An 18343-nucleotide genomic window follows, 5' to 3' on the forward strand; every position below is an offset into this window, starting at 1 on the left:
CTATTGTGTGCAACCGTTTTTAAATTGCTTAATTCAATATTAGTTAGTTTATTCGAAAATGCCCGTCCTTGGTTCTGGTGATTGATATTGACCTTCTATGTGAGGGGGCTGTTTTTTCCCTATATATTTTGTTGCGACAGCAAGTCACAATAACTATGAAATCGTGCATTTCAGTCGGTCGGTCGGTCGGTCACTCACTCACTCACTCACTCACTCACTCACTCACTCACTCACTATCCCTGATGTCATGAATATTCCCATATATGGTCATGCCTCATGACATCACGTGATGTCATCAATATTAATCCCATAGGCCTATATGGAGATCCCTGATGTCATCAATATTGGCCGGCAACTTTACATCTCACCTCAAACCTCAAACCCTTAGATCTCCATATATGGAGCTGACCTGTTCTGACATTACATATGTTAATCCTTCCCCATCCATCCTTCCTCTTCGATGTCTCCCTTTTGACTGATACCTTTCCATTTAAACTCTAGACGGGCCTGCCCCAAAGTTATTAGTGTAGCCGCACCCGGCAGTTGGTGAAAACTAGAGTTCTCAGCAGGCCCGAAAGTTAAGGTCCGGCCCTACCTCGGCCCTCATCAAACCCTGTACACTCAAGACACGCTCCATATATGGCCAGTACAGAATTAATTCCTGATCTGACCCACAATGCCAAAGCGCCAGTGCTCGCCCACGCCCAGCAGTCTGCTGTCACCCAGGCGGATATATTGATCTGACCCCCCATTCCAAAGCGCCAGTGCTTGCACAGCAGTCTGCTGTCACCCAAGGTGGATGGGTGCATGCTTCTCGCCCTCAGGCGTGTTACTGGTATTATATATATGTGAGGTGAAATTAATAATTGTAAATGTCTTAAAGCCCATACTTTAACATTCACTGCAGCAATTAGCTGGTTGACTCAAGTTGACTTGGTGGTTTCATACGATGTCGCCAGGTTTGTCATGGTAACTGGGGAATAATCTGCATGAAGATGCCTGCGTATGCAGTATGCACTTGAGAATCCTTGTAAACTGAATGAAACAAATAAGATTCCTCCATTCGAGCGACATGGTCAGACAGCGGAATATGAAATAATTATCTTTACTCTTACCTGTGTGTGTCTGTGTTCCTGCATACTGTAGCGCTGCTATAACACCTGGATTTTGTTCGGGATCAATAAAGGTCTATACTATTAGGCTTTATGTTTCCATGTGTTACCTGCCAACACTACTCCATCGCACTGCTTTCATACGGCAAAGGCAGGACAAAACGCAGTCTATCGTGAAGTCTATTCATTGTGAAGTGGATGAGCACTGTTTAAAGGGATTGAAGGCCATGGGAGGATTAATATCTGACAACGTGTCAGAAGCAGGATTACATATTGGTATACTCCCGGACCCAGATGGTGCTGTTGTTGTACAATGCTGAGTGGATCCTCACAGAGAACACATCTCTATACAAGGGATGCTGGCCTCTATAACTGAGTCACGAGTGTGTGTGTGTGTGTGTGTGTGTGTGTGTGTGTGTGTGTGTGTGTGTGTGTGTGTGTGTGTGTGTGTGTGTGTGTGTGTGTGTGTGTGTGTGTGTGTGTGTGTGTGTGTGTGTGTGTGTGTGTGTGCGTGCGTGCACACTTTTATACACCTAATAATAATAATACCAGAGCAAGCAGTAATGCTAGTCACTGACACATAGTAATTTACCTCTGAAAAGTCTCTGTTGTTTAGCAGCATGCATTTTCATACCAGATATATGGCAGTTGTTTTTCTACAGGGAATTCCCTGCAGTTGTGGTGTTGTAGTTCCACAGCAGAGAGAGAGAGGACATACATTTGCACATTATGTACGTGAAGAAATATATGAGAAAAGGCTGTACTTAACTAATTTCTTTGTGTATTTGTACTGTACTTTTACTTTTCCCGACAACTGCCTTAATGCTTGCAGCTCAACATTGCTCACACTGTTTGGACCTGTCTGTTGCCTGTCTCTTCAGAGGAGGACGTGGTGTCCATGGCGGACTCCACCATCACTGTGGACCACATCGAGGGGGAACTCTTCAAGATCGAGAGGATCCGGGACGTGCTGGTCAGGAGAGAGTCGGAGCTCAGATACATGTGAGTGCTTCTTCAGTGTGTGCACGTCACTGTTGCAAGCTGTGGCTGTGAGTTATATATAAGCCTAGAGAGAGGACAGCCCCGCCCACACTATTCGTTTCAATGGAAGTTGCTCAGTGACGTTTGAAGGACTCGGAAGGACGGTATACACCTGCATTTACTTCCCCCCCCACACACACACACACACACACACACACACACACACACACACACACACACACACACACACACACACACACAGATGTTTACATTTGGTCAATGTAATTTAGCAGTCAGTGATTTTGTTTTATAGAGCTGCAAGGCTGGCTTTTGCAATCTGCAAGCCTTTTCACATTTTTTTAAATGTCTATCTTGAAGTCTGAAGCAGTGAAGCATACCAGAGAAATTGTGTGTGTGTGTGTGTGTGTGTGTGTGTGTGTGTGTGTGTGTGTGTGTGTGTGTGTGTGCGGCACTGTACGCGCGCATGTCTAGGATGGATGACATTCAGCTATGTAAGGAAATTACTCGCCTGAAGAAGGAACTGCAGAAATCCGTGTCCATACCAGGTATGTACGCCTTCCCTGTTTCTACTAAGACGACAGCTCTGCCAAATGCACAGCTGGGTCCATTTGGTTCCATTTGTACAGTAGTCTCCTGGGGTGGGGGAATGCTGATGTCATCATCTTCTCTGGTCCAGATAATGACAAGTCCAGTGAGGATCGTCAGAAGGAGGAGGAGCTTCTGCTGAAGATCCACAAGCTGGTGGAGACCAGAGACTTCATGGTGGATGATGTGGAGTTTGAACGACTCAGGTGACATTCAGTTGATAACTCCCGTTCTCAGATCTTTACAGTAGGTCGAAACGATTCCAAATATATGACTATTATAAAGCATTGAATGGTTTAATTGAAATGGTTAAGCAATTGAAATTTGGCAAAAAAATTACAAATGAATGCAGCTTTGCCCTCAATGCCCTCAGTACCTGCATAGTGCATACCTGACTAGCTATAGCTACCTAAAAAAAAGTGAGCGACACCCACAGCCACAATACTAGAGGAAGCGAGAACAACGATCTGGTACCACCTACTTTCAAAACAAACATGGGTAAATTGTCCTTCTACAGCACTGCCACACAAGTGTGGAATGCCCTGACTCCCTCCAAAAATGCAAAAAACTGGTGTCCTTTAAAACAGGCCTGAAAATACCCCACTACCCCACCCTTAACAAAATAAATATTATTTTTTCCCCCAACCTGTACATATCCTGTTTGTCAGATGAAACCTGACTAATTATTATTATTATTATTATTATTATTACTACTTTTTATGATGATTTGAATTTAGTTGTTATTTTTCATGATTATGAATTGAATACCCAGGACCTGAATGGAAACAAGACCGCAAGGACTTTTTTTGGTGATCCCTTTGGAAGTGTGTTTGACCGTACTCTGTACTGTTTACATTTCTGCCAATAAAGTAATCAATCAATCAATCAATCAAGGCCAAAATACATTTCTGACCTCACCACAGAGGAGAGGAGATATAGAACAGAATTTTACTACAGGCTGAATGTAAATGAATGTAAACAAACTCTTCACCCTGCAGGACTGAATGAAGAGATTGCTTCGTCTAAAATAATAATTTTCCTTTGATCAGATATCATTCCCTTTGACTCCATATAGGAAATAATTATTCTCCCAAAACTAGCATTGCTTATGAATTGTTCTGTTGTGTATATTTTACTTTACCTAAGCCTACTCTTTTTTTTTTTAAGTATATGATCTTATATGTTGAGCACATTTTCTTTTCTTTTTCTTTACTTTAATCACTGAATTTGAGTTTAATTTATTTTATTTTATTTTATTGACACATGTAAGCAATTCTTAATCCACTCAAACACATTTGTTTAACTTGATTTCCGATTTCACTGTTTTCATTTAATTTGTGCCCTACTAGTAGAAGAACTCTTCACACGGTAATGACATGATCAAATGGTATTCACAAGACCACGGTTCTCAAAGCTGAGATGTTTATGGGAGGTGAGAAGTAACATGAATGTCAGTGATAATTGATGTTTTTAGAACTGAGAACTGCAGGATGGCTCTCACTGCTCTGGTTTCTATAACAAGAATGTACTTTTCTAGTGTCTTTTCTCTTGACCTTGGACTTTGCTCTCCTATTATACACAGAGAGAGAGAAGAAGACGAAGAGATGGCAGATTTTCTCAAGTCCAAGTTCCCCAAAACCACAAACAAGAAAGGTATCAACTAAGACATCATAATATGCTAATTTGATCATGTCTGCCTCAGGCTCAATACTAGAGCTTTTACCAGTAGCTTTAGTAACTGGCCCTTTTTAAATAAAATAAACTGAAAAATCTGTAAAGTCAGTCCAGCATGCATGCATGTAAAATATGCATCCAAGATGCATTTTGTATGCTCAATTGCTCATATATTCATTGTTGATCTACGCATCTGCTACAGTATGTTATAATGTCACTTGCTACTGTATAACATCTGTAAAGGTTTATCATAATGTCTTCTTGTGTCCTGTCTCGTCTTGAATTATCTTTCAACCCATTAAAAACTGGAATGCATATGTCACCTTACAGTACAGTAGCTTAACCACTTTAACCATTATTTTACACTTTAGCTATTGAAAAATAACGTTTTAACGGGGGTGGGGGGGGTGTCCCTAAAACAACATATTTTCAGATGGTTCCTAAAACAACATATTTTCAGATGGGGGTCTGGGGGCCAAATGCACATAATATTTGGGTCCTTGACATGAAAAAGTTTAGAAACAGGTTTTTCAGAAAACTGTTTTTATAGCATTTATAGCATTTATAGCATCAGCTAAGGTCCTCTAAAGTGAGTTTGTTTCTGTGATGTTCCCTCTTTGATCCCAGGCCCTGTCCCTCTCCGGAGGACCCGGTCCCGGACCCAGCAGCAGACCACCTCCCCCCTGACCAAGACTGGACTCACGCTGCTGAAGGAATGCTGCGGCTTCACCTGCTCCATCATGTAGGACCGGAGCCATTATTAGAGGGCCCTATACAGGACTTACAGTACGATCACTTCAACCTTAGCATCCCTATTGTGGCAGGAGTATTTGACGAAAATAGCCCATCTACAAGCTCACAACTAAAGCTGGGCTAATTTTGGCAAAGAGAGTGGGGGGGGGGGGGACCCGGTTCGACACATGTTAGTTTACTAAGTCATTATAGAGCCATTGGTTAATGGGCCTGGTACCAAAATGGGTGCCACCAAATGATACAGTTCACACAGTTTTCAACCTTAGACAGATTTTATCTGGTGACGTGTGTACATGTGACGTGTGCTGTTCATAATCAACTTAATTGTCACATCACTTTGTGTACAGCTGTAAAGAAGTGGGCGAAATTAGCTTTTGTGCAAGCTCCATTTTGTTGTTTTTCAGAAAGGGAGAAGAAGATAAATAAGCGGGCGTGGAAGAGCAGGGAGGGAGAAAAAAAGAATCAATAACATATCTACATTTTGACACATAGCACTTAGGACTGGACAGTGAAAACACCTTAGGGATATCTCACTCTCATTTGCTTTTATTTTTCTGTATATATTTCTGTATATTCTGCATATCTTTATACTGTAGGTGTCTGTTGACTCTGTTCTCCCTCCTCTTCTTACTTGCTCTTGTCCTGTTGAATACATATACGTAAACACCAGAATAGGTCCAGTGCTTGTTTTACAGAACTAGGGGCCCATAATATTGTCATTGAGAGCTGTTGCCATAGTGACCATTACAGTGAGGTGGCATAGCACATAGGTACGTCATACCGTAGTGTAGGTATGGCCTAGCCATGACAGATACATTGAATACTGCATACATAAGACAAGGTGTGTGCGCGTGCGTATGTATGTGCGTGCGAGTGTACTGTGCCACACGCCTGCGTGCACGCATGGATGTGCTCCCACAGACTATTAGACGGGACGAGTAGAATCTTATGTTAACCCATTAAGGCCTGGAACGCATCTGTGTCACTTTAGCGTTTAACCACATTAACTATCATTTTATACACTTAGCTATTGAAAAATAGCAGATATACAAGCTCGTAGCGTGGCACCAAGTGTGCACTACGAGCTTGTAGATCTGCTATTTTTGAAAAAGTCGTGAAAACGTGTGCAAATATTTGAATATATATTCTTTCACAGCAAATGTTTTTTACTCAAAGATATGCTTCTCGGGGCTGGGTCCCCGGAACAACATATTTTCAGATGAGGGTCAATTTTACATATTTGGGGTCCTTGACATGAAATAGTTTGAGAACCACTGATTGAGAAACATCTAGTTTTTTCAGAAAGCTGTCATGATTTAGAAGACATTTGTAGAATATGGTCTCAGGTCTCAAGTCTTTGATCTCAGGGAGAAAGATACCACAGATTTCTGACATCTCTCTAGCAAACAAACTCCTCCTCCTTTTCTCTTCATCCCTCGTTCGTAGGTAGCCGTGTATCCTGAGCTCGACCTCCCTTTAGTCCGACCTGTGCTGCGGGTTACATATCACTCGTGGCTTCTTGTGATGTTACGTTAGGGTTTGGGATAGTGTTAGTGTTGGTCGGACCAATGACACACTACCAGCCAGACTTTGAGATGGACGAACACAGATGTTCGGTATGTCCAATCACAATGGACCGTGGAACCTTTCTGATTTGATGTATTTTCACTTTCCTCAGGACAAGTCTTGATAAAACAAGATACTTTTTGTACTGGTAATGTTATGCTAATTTATATTATCATGAAAATCTGTTTTTGGCGAGTGACACCGTCGTGTGTAGAAGCATAAAACCGGCTTAAGAGTTAAAAGGCGGTGGTGAGAGTGAACAATCCAGTCAAATATATATATAATTTTATATATGTGTCGTAAAGCCACTGTCCCCATTGTGTCTGCATGTGTCAAAGAATAAGCATCTTGTGTTTGAAAGAGTGTGTGTGTGTGTGTGTGTGTGTGTGTGTGTGTGTGTGTGTGTGTGTGTGTGTGTGTGTGTGTGTGTGTGTGTGTGCGCGCGCACGCGCATGTGCATGTACGGTATGTAATGTGTATTGTGCACGATGAGGAACAGATGTTTTTGGCAACAGGAAACAGATAACACATGTCATTGATGAATTACTTCAGTACTCTCTATGGTTGTATTAACTGTGTTACATGCCCAGGCGTGACTTCCAAACTTTATAAAGTCTTATACAGTAATTGCCTATATAGTCCTTACAGGGTTCTTGAGCTATAATTTCACTGAAGACGTAGACATATATTGGACTCTTTAAAATGTATTTCCAAATTCTTTCTAGTGTAGCATAGCCTTGTGGGACGTTCATTTATACTTAATTTTATTATTTATTCTTATATCCAATTTATACTTAGTCGTACGATGATGTCCCACACCAAAAATAGTCGATCTACAATCTCACGTGTCAAGTCATATGTGAAGTTTATTTGTGATATGATTTATCCAGTGATCCTGGGTCAGTGTGAATCCTTGAATACTGCTCCAAATCAGTACAGTTTTAAGCAATATTACACAAGAGGGTGTGCGTTACTGTCATTAATGGCACGCCTGCGTTGCTGCAAGAACGGGCCGAAGGTGAGTTCTGTAAGCAACGATTATACAACAGTTACCCTTAAAACTAAGAGAGTCACTAAAAAAAATCATAATTTTTTAATGACAAATGAAGCCACTATGATCACAAATGTCCCAAGAAACTAGCTAGCCTAGCCTCGAGTATGCTGCGCTCTGGGAGAACAAAACGGCTGAATTCTTTGTTTCAATTAGGTGTTCCATGATGCTGATTTGAAGCACGGCTAGAAGGCTGTTTCAACCAATCAGATTGCTTCCTCGAAACAACCTGTTGTATAATCAGGCTTATAGCTGAGATCAGGCTTTTGTTTTTTTTACCAACTTGCTAGCTGGTCTATAAAGAGACTTAGCAACTTTCTCAACACATGTTGGCCAATGGGGAGACTTTCCATACTTTCCCATACTCTGAACGGTGGCAGTGTTGCATCATCACGTCCTCTCAGGCTATGGCAGCCACCACCCCCACCCCACACACACGTCAAAACTATTATGTCACTCTACAAAATGGTATTCCGTATTTTTACTGATAGTATGTGACTGAAGTGTCTAACGCTCTAGGCAGAGTGAAAGTCCCTGGCATGCTAACCAAGGCTATAAAAAGAATGTACGAACAAGACATCTATATCATTTTTGTCGGCTGGGAGCCAAACTGCTGCCGTGGAATACATTGGAGGCTATTAGAGCCATGGTGTAAAAAACCCAATTTTCTTCTGTGAAGTTGCTTGTAAATATTGGTAGGTGGTGCTTGTTTTGGCTTCTTTCTGAAGTGTAGTTGCTTATTTGGGCTTGCTTCACAATTTATCCATTATTTAACCGGTGGTTCTCTAATATTTTTATGTCATGGACCCCCAAATTAATATCTATTTGTCCCTAACCGCCATCTGTTTTGTGCCAGGGAGCCCTGTAGCAGATTTGTGTTGTTAGAATGTTGCAAAAATATTCCAAATATTCCACATTTTATTTAAAGTTATTTATTATTATTATTTTAATAGCAGATCTACAAAAAATTGTGCGGCAACCTGGTATAATATGATTGTGTGATGTCTTGTTTTCCCCTGATGCTGTGAGCTTGTAATCGTCTATTTTTTGTGAAAAGATCAGTTCGGAGCGTAAAAAGAGTAGACCAAATACAACCAACTCAGGTCAAGTATAATATACCAAGTATAGTTTAACTATAGAGGGGTTAAGTGGTTAATATATAATAATATTGAAACAACAATTAACAGAGTGTAATGTGTACTCATTAGAATATGTGACTATTGTGCTTTTATATTGATCGTTATGTGCATATACTTAACTCATATATCAACTACTGTATAGGTCTATTCAGGAGCTTTTTGCTCTTGTACTGTACTTTAATGTAATCTCAAACTTTTAAGACCTTTTTAGCACCTTCACGTACTATAGTATACACTCCTACTTCCGTCTGTCTCTCTCTTTTTCTAACTCTTTTCACCTCGCGTTGTGATTGGCTGGAAGGTGTCATTCTGTGCTGTGATTGTCTGAGCATTGCATAACGGGTGTGCCACAGGGGACACCCGTTATATATAAGTGGCAGATAGAGGGGGTAGAGGGACAGAGGGGGGGTTGGCAGAGTGGGGAGATCAAAGGTTCAAGGTTGTCTTTATTAGTCTCCCTTAGGAGAAATTTGTCTTGGAGATGAGAGTCACAGCTGCATTCATATAACATATACACATTCAGACAAATAGAGGTAGAGGTATTGATTGGGTATGTCATATCCCCAAACTGGTATGGACTAGTAATAATAATAATAATAATTTGTGTTTTAGATAACAATTTAAAAACACTTGGCTGTCAACATAATATATGCGAGCAATGACTGGTAGTAAAATCACTGATGTTTACTACTATGTTTCAACTTTGATTTCATTTCATTATACTGGACACTGACATTTTTGTCATTTGAGAAATCACCTGAATGTTGTGTAAAGTAAATATATTAACTGGCAGAGGTGAAACTATAGTATCAGACAGTTTATTTATTACCTGGCACTGACTTTATATACTGTATTCAATGTTGATTTGAATGTTTACACTCCTTTGAATAGTCCTGATAGCATCCCAAGTAAAGCAATGGTGGGTTATGATGAATACCTCTCCATATAACTCGTTCTGTGACCATGTGAACTCATGATACTGTAATCAGTGTAATGTGTTGCTGATCTATAGCTAGGTAGAATTAGTGCCAAACCATTAAGCCAAATGGTGTTGCCTCAGTATGAGATTTATTTGTACATTGCATATGTAGCCTACAGGACACTCAGAACTGTGAATAAAAGTGTTATAATAACTTGATTTATTTAATAAATGTGGATTTTTGAGTCTGTTGTAACCTTAAACTGAAGGGTAACAGTCTAACAGACTGATTTGCTGCATATACTGTACATACCGTACGCACGTCGCACGCACACACACACACACACACACACACACACACACACACACACACACACACACACACACAGAGTGTGATTGGTGATTGCTTTATCTCCACCTGCCAGTGCTCGCCCAGCAGTCTGCCGTCACCCAGGCTGGTCAGACCATATGAGTGGTGTTGTTTCTGTGCTCTCGTCAACATAGAAATGGAGTCTGACAAACCCAGAATAATTAGTACAGGATCAGGGTCAATATGAATATTCAAAATATCAGAGAACGTTTCAAATATTTTAATCCAATATCTCTGTATCCGAGGGCAAAGCTGTGAAGAAATATATTTTATGTAATTTTGATTTGGAATAATGGAGTCTATATATGTCTCGAACCTGAATAAGGAATTGTCTGGAATTGATAGAACAAGCATTAACTTCTTCAAGACTGTCTTCCCAGAGCTCATATGAAATTTGAGTCCCCAACTCATTTTCCCATGTCAACTTCCAGCTGTTGTAGTAGGTAGGTTTACAGCAGCTTGTAATGACTCGTAAAGATGTGACACCTTCACCCCTGGTTCTATATTATTAAGAAGTAACTTATCTAGAGATGAAGGTGTAGCTCTCTCAAAAGTGGGAGAAAGATTACGGATGTAGTTCCTAACCTGTAGAAACCTAAAAGAAATTACTCTTGGGGAGTCTATATTTTTCCTGCAATTGAGCAAATGAGGCAAATGTTTCAGCTACAGTATATATAAATCACCAATTGTGTATACCCAAACCCCTCCATTTTGCAAACGAAGGGTTACCAGCTATAGGCAGCAGAAAAGATTGTTAGTTGTTCCTAAAATACGTTTTGATTTGTTTCCAGATTCCTATCATATACTGAATGATTTTCTGCATTTTCAGCAGCAGTTGGCACAGCACAGCTCGGCTTGGACCGTCCGTAAGAACACAATACAGTGCACCAGTTGAGGACTAAGAACATCAGTACCCAGTAGGCACTAGGCCTATAATAAATTACACGAATGCAAACTAAATATTTCACACACACACATTTCACAACACCTTTAAAACAGGTGCTATGACAACAGATGTAACGGGTATTGCATACTAGGGTGGGGTATGCATTTCTATTGTTCACAACTTGCTTCGTTCCCAAGTAGGCCTGAAAATTGGAATACTCGAGTAAAGCAAAAATACCTCACAATATTTTTTTCTTTAAGTATAGTACTTTAGTAATTAGCTTTACACCACTGGGCATTCTCCACAAGGTTATGGGTAGGTAGCACCAGTCAAAGTCAGTTGACCTGAAAGAGTTGATCCACTGCAGGTTCCAGAAAAATAAAGTAATTTATTCTCTCTGTTAAAAATATTAAAATGTTATCATCCTTCCATTATATCCTTCATCATTCCCTTAACCCCCAAAACAATCCCTGCATTTGACTAAAATGTAGTTACTAAATAGTATGTATGATGATTACCTGTCAGGCCCTCCCACATTGCTTTATATCTCCTTCTCATTATCTCATTTCGACACCAGCTTGCAAGAATGAAATATTCAGACTGAGTCACCTCGTCAAAATAGCTGTCAGTCACAGAGACCAGAGAGGCAGGTAACTGAAGCCTAGCAATTCCACAAGCCTCAAATGATGGCTTCTGGAATTTGTGCTTCATGAATATAATTTATTGGCTGCACGTGCAAAACATACTGTGCAGCTTTGCTGTGTGTGTGTGTGTGTGTGTGTGTGTGTGTGTGTGTGTGTGTGTGTGCGTGTGTGTGTGTGTGTGTGTGTGTGTGTGTGTGTGTGTGTGTGTGTGTGTGTGTGTGTGTTTTTGGTAGCCTATACTATCATTGGTGGCATCATTGTTTATATCCGCAAACTAAAATCTAAAAGTTTCTTTATTAAACTTTTAAAGATTTGAACGTGGCAGAAGGCGCTCTCCTAATGTACAAAATACACCCATTCAACACATTTCATAAGCGGGGGTTAAATACTACCATAATAGAGATTCCATATATCCAGTTCCTTAGCAACACAGTTAACAAGTAACTGAAAAGCACCTAATTAACTGACATTACAGAGTGACATGCAAGGCTGTGTCGGAAACCTGTTATTTTCATTCTTCCCGACGCTTACGTATAGGCTATACCCTAACCCAGTGCTTCTCAAAAGTATTCATTTCTAGGACTTCCAGATTTATATATGCCCTGGCCCCCATTCTAAATCCAATTTTCTATCATTAGGAGTCCCAATTCTGACGGTGTACAAATGGAACATTCCCATAACTGCTGTAACTCCCCGGACCCCAGTTAACCCTAAACAAAACCCTAACAGACACATGCCTAACCTTGAATTACCCTCATTTATACTTCAACTTACGACTGTGTCCCATACAGAAAATGGCAGATCTACAACAAAAATCACACCTGCGTGATGTGAGGGGCGCTCTTATAATTGATTAGGTGATGTAATGAATGATGATGTAAAACAAACGGTGACAAAACAAACATTACATTTTCTTTATTGACAATGACGTTTTTAAAACAAACATTGAACTAAAAAACAAACCTATTAAACACCTGTATATAGGAGGGGCTAGCGCCCCTCAATAATCAGAGAGAGAGAAAGAGAGAGAGAAATGGGCTGCTCTCCATGTCCACGTATACTCCAGAGCAAATGAGAACGCAGAGGGACCATATTGATAACTGATAACCGAAAAGAACAGGTACATGGTTTCATAATATTTGCCCGGGCTGTAGGTATGTGCCTGCATGTGTACAGTATTTCGTGTCCACAGCAGCCTCCCTATAGCCCTTAGTTGCATTTGAAGTGCTTTGCATAGCAACATCCTCTGTCAATCAAAGTGTAGCCATGCTTTTGTCACGCTGTGAAGGAGGTGACTTCATGGGTTAGATAGAAGCTACTGTACCACGGCTGAATGACTTGAAATCCATTTGCCTGGTTGGTAAGTTTGTTTTGACGTTGAGGAATGTATTATTAGCAGAGCCAATTAGCAGTGTAGTTTACCCAGGGAAAGCGTACATTAAACACCCACATAGATAAAACAGTAATTCCAAAACCTGTGTTAGAAAAAGAGTAGTATACTCATGAATATAGAGATGAGATTTGCAATGATGCCAATACAGAGGCTACTTGATATGGAAGGACATGCTGTGTGCAGTTTTGAACAACACCTGCACCTGTGTGTGAGTGTCTGAGGGCCAGACTTAGATCTATCCAGGAGCTCCACTCAGATAACCCAGACTGAGACTCAGACGTGAGTTTTGTTGTGTAGGATAAATGATGTGATGGGACACCCTGTCCGTCGGATTGGATGAAGACCCGTGGTTCAAGGTTTTAACATAGTATATTTATTGTAGCACAAGGGATGGGGACATGGGAGAATACATGAGCACTCAGGTTCCACTACAGCCTACTCTCCAAAATTCTGCCTGCTAAGGCATGACTAAAAAACACTCTCCTTCCTTCTAGCTCTCCTAGCCCTGCTTCTTCAGCACCCCAAAAACACCCCACTAGCACTCTTTTAGTTCAAGTATATATGTTCCATGATTTGGGCTTCTAAGTACCCAATAGAATCACTTTCCTGTCCAAAGCTTGTTATGCTCTTTTAGATTTTAGCCAATAGAATTACAGCTCTGTTGTCGCTGTGCGTGCGTGTGTATGTGTACGTTCATGCGCTCGCAAGATGTGTGTGTGTGCTCAGCAGGAGACTCCACACTATAGGGCTCTGACCTCATAGTGAGGGGCCTCTTCCTTACATGTGTCTAGTGTGCGTGTGCCTACGCAAATGCCTATGTATGGCGTGCGCTACACACTGTTTACTCTGAACCAGCTGGTATGAATCATCTTGTTATTCAGTTCTCACATTACTGACCATAGCATAGACCAGCTCTTTAAGAGACCCTCTCATCCTTTACCCCAAATACTGTGCTTTTATGTCTTAAACAGCAACCAATAATTGTGACCATAGAACATAATTAATTGGATAAATACAAGTATGTTTTGTGTGTGGTCTACAAATTACACTACAGTTGCAACAGCAAAAGACCTGAAATACAAGAGAAAATGGAAAAGGTTGTTTTAAGTTTTAAAGATTTTATTTTACTTTACTCACTCAACGCATTGTGAGCTTGTTGATCGGCTATTTTTGGTGAACGTTCCCCCCAGAATAGGGATGCTGGTGGTTCAAGTGGTTAGCAAAAGTGGCATTTTAAGTTTTAAGCACATTTTGATAATTTGATTATCATTAAGTGCAATTATTTTTGCCACAATAATCATGACATGTAATCCTCATATTGTCCCCTCCCTAATCACGACTGCATCAATCGTCAGACCAATCACACATGATGTTGGGCTATAGACGCCAAAACGTTTAGTGGAAAGTACTGATTCCCATCCCAACTGTCTCGTTCATGGGCAGCAACACAACTTTCTCCAGGGGAAAGAAAACCAGCAGCGTGAACGTTTGGATTGCAGGGGATGAGAAGGGAATAATAACTGACAGCAAGTTAGTCATGCAAACGTTGAAGGACAACTTCATCACTTTTCAACCCATCTTCATATAATTGCTCCTCACTAATGTCCATGATAAAATGCCACCATTTTTTTCTACTCTGTCTGTGTCTCATGGGAGGGCTGTGGGCAGTTCAGAAACCCCTCCACCAATGACATCATCGATGGGGAATCCAAGCTAATAGAAACGGCAGGCTTACAGTGTTTCCAGACCGGGGCAGACAGGCACGGCCGTTTCCGCTGTCTGCCGGAGTCTTTTCCGGTAGCTGGTGGATGGAAAATAAGCAGATTCCCGTTTCCGGGAATCTGGTGGAGCTTCTTGGACCTTCTTTTCCATCCACCAGCTGTCTAAAAACCCGGAAAAGACGCAGGCAGACAGCGGAAAACGGCCGGGCCTGTCTGCCCAGGTCTGGAAACATCTTTTCTATTCCTGAAAAGTTGCAATGTGATAAAGGAAGCCATCGTTAACGATAATACAATTATATATATTTTAAAAATCACACCCGTGTGAAGTGAGGGGCGCTAATATATTAAAGTCTAACTCATGTTGATTACAATGATTAGGTGATGTAATGGTGATATAAAACAAACGGTGCCGACACAAACATTAAACGCCATTAACAATAAAGAGACAATATGACATAAACGACACATTATGACGTACATTTTCCCTTCATTGTCAATGCGTTTACTAAACAAACTTTGAACTAAAGACAAACATTAAACCTGTGTATAGGACGGGAACAATAATGAGTAATGACTCACGTCATGCTCACTATGGGTTTTATATCTCTTAGGATACAGCTTCACATTGCAGCGTTGCACCATGGCTAAAATCTTGTTTAAAAAGATATCTGCCTAGCGATGTCACTGGTGGACGGGTTTCTGAACTGCCACAGCCCTATGATACACAGACTGAGTAGAAACGAATTGTGGTATTTTATCATGAACATTAGTGAGGACCAATTATATGAAGATAGGTTGAAAAGTGGTGAAGTGGTCCTTTAATTTAATGACATTCTGCATTCGTAACTAACTCTCAAACGACTTGTGCTGTTCAGAAACAAAACTACATTGCTGGCTGCGTACATATACATGTACGTACATGATCAATAACACTTACACTGAAAGTGATGTGGACAGATGGGAGGAGACCCCCGGTAGTGTCTGGGGGTAGGCTACGGGGGGCTTTCATGTATGAAGGAGCCAAATGCTCCAAGGGTGCTTTTTCCCTAGTATATCCAATTAGCCCTGCAGTTCCTCAGCAACAAGCCAACAAGCCGCAGAGTTAATAATTAACTCTAATTAACTGAAATGCCAGAGTGACATGTAGACCAGGCTGTGTCTCAGAAACCAATTATCTATTTATCTTGCAGGTGTCACTCACATTATATGATGGGTCAGTCATTCCCAAATGTTTTAGCATGTGACCCAAAAGAGAAATTAGACATTTGCCCGGTCCTAACTAGTGAGAATAGTCGATCTACTACGATGTACTATGTAAATGACCCAAGGCACTGTGTCATACTTTTATTTTGAAAGGGTTTTTTGGTTTGAGTTCAGTGTGTGGCCTAGAGCCTGGTAATTTTCCACTGGGGGTTGCATTGATTAGGTATTGCACTCACCTGGCTGCTCAGGATCAGATCAAGGAAATGTTTGAGGAAGCAGCAGCAACAGTTTCATATCTTAGCACCCAGCTAGAACGGGAACAAGGTATTGTGTTTGTGTTTTATTTTCTGTGCAATTACTTTGGAGATGTTTATATTAAGAGAGAAGGTGTCATGTAAACATTGTGATTATTTATAATTTATGTTTGTATGTTGTAAGAGCTCATTTTTTCTTGTTTATTTTCCTATAGTTCTTACGGTGTCTGTCCAAAAAAGGTGTTTCAACAATGAAAAATAAAACCTATTGGAAACATCAGTACGCTTCACCATTCTCTGGCTTGGGTTAGCTACATACTACCTTACAAGCTGAAACCTGGTAGATTGGCTATTTTCACAACTTTTCTTTTTCTTTTTACTTGCGCAAGCAGAGCGAACAAGTACTGCGATCGGCTGGGTATGTATGTATGTTGGTGTACTCCAAAGGGATCGGCTGGATATGCATGTATGTCGGCGTACTCCACCGGCCAATAAGGGATCACTGTTGATGAAAGTATGTTTCGAGGTTGGTATAAGGTCAATAATGGTTCTAAAGAATTTAGAATAGCAGAGAGCTCTAGGACTCAGAGCAGCAGTCGTACCCAGACAGCAGAGAGCTCTAGGACTCAGAGCAGCAGTCGTACCCAGACAGACAGCAGAGAGCTCTAGGACTCAGAGCAGCAGTCGTACCCAGACAGACAGCAGAGGGCTCTAGGACTCAGAGCAGCAGTCGTACCCAGACAGCAGAGAGCTCTAGGACTCAGAGCAGCAGTCGTACCCAGACAGCAGAGAGCTCTAGGACTCAGAGCAGCAGTCGTACCCAGACAGCAGAGAGCTCTAGGACTCAGAGCAGCAGTCGTACCCAGACAGACAGCAGAGAGCTCTAGGACTCAGAGCAGCAGTCGTACCCAGACAGACAGCAGAGAGCTCTAGGACTCAGAGCAGCAGTCGTACCCAGACAGACAGCAGAGAGCTCTAGGACTCAGAGCAGCAGTCGTACCCAGAGTGTAGCAGAGAGATTTAGGACTCAGAGCAGCAGTCGTAAAAGCAGCGGTGAGCGCACCTCATGGCACGCTCTGCTTGCACACAAGTAGGCCATACATGGCCTACTTGTGTGCAAAGCGCAAGTTTTCAGCTCGACAGAGTGCTTTTCTAGTTTCTTCCTTTTTTTAGGGGCGCTAGCCCCTCCTATGCATGTTTTTTGTGTTTGTAGCACGGAATGTGATGATTTGATTGGCTGATGTGTGATGATGTATGATGATAAGAGCGCCCCTCACTTCACACGAGTGTGTTTTTTTATTATTATTCATGACATAGTACTTGGAGGACAATCTGGATATCTATATTTGGGACAACTGATCTTGGTGACGTTATCAATATATGTCAGTCATCTAGTCGTCAGAGTATACTTGGCGTCAATACTGTGACGACAGTAACCATTACTGTACGTTAATACTGTATGTCATGTACTGTGACATCATAGTTAGTTAAGCTGTTATGGACCTACCCCAGTCAGGGTGACATTGAAGGGATGTTGATGAGTCAGCAGGTGACGTCGAAGGGTGTCGTCACATTCCTTCGCAGTGACCTATATATAAGTGAGCACTGGCATAATGTGTGCGACTGAAAGTTGGACCTTCCTCGCTTCCCATTTCCTGTTACTTCCTTGTGAGTGGAAGTTTGCTCCCATAACTTAAAGGTGTCAGAGACAATGTCAGAGTCAGAGTCGTCGACTGACACAAAGGCACCCATGGGGTGGACGATCTTGAGTAATAAGGGGTCGGATACCGAGACTATGGGGTCGGAGAATGCACTGGAAAATGAATCTGACCTCCTGGGGTCTGATACTGAAACTATGAGAGAACTAGAGAGTGCTTCAGTGACGATCGAGTCAGGGCTACAAAACCTGAGTCGTGATTCACCTGCGGACACTGTGAGAGAGGAATCCTTAGATGTCTTCAATGACCACTTGGACATTGTGACTTTAGGAGATGTGAGAGAGGAATCCTTAGATGTCTTCAATGACCACTTGGACATTGTGACTTTAGGAGATGTGAGAGAGGAATCCTTA

The 18343-nt window shown here is 41.4% G+C and overlaps 1 protein-coding gene across 1 annotated transcript; it reads left to right on the plus strand.

The window, feature by feature from the left end:
* Positions 1 to 949: 949 nt before the first annotated feature.
* On the plus strand, positions 950 to 5158 carry pik3r6a (phosphoinositide-3-kinase, regulatory subunit 6a; the record flags this gene model as incomplete). Its single annotated transcript, XM_080759009.1, has 6 exons — positions 950 to 959; positions 1994 to 2114; positions 2586 to 2659; positions 2791 to 2905; positions 4282 to 4352; positions 5001 to 5158. 6 exons carry the CDS (start codon positions 950 to 952, stop codon positions 5117 to 5119), a joined length of 510 nt encoding a protein of 169 aa, XP_080615135.1. The 3' UTR covers positions 5120 to 5158.
* Positions 5159 to 18343: the final 13185 nt, after the last annotated feature.

Source organism: Protomyctophum bolini (assembly GCF_963924005.1).
Source record: "Protomyctophum bolini genome assembly, chromosome: 3".
In the NCBI taxonomy this organism is placed as follows: Eukaryota; Metazoa; Chordata; class Actinopteri; order Myctophiformes; family Myctophidae; genus Protomyctophum; species Protomyctophum bolini.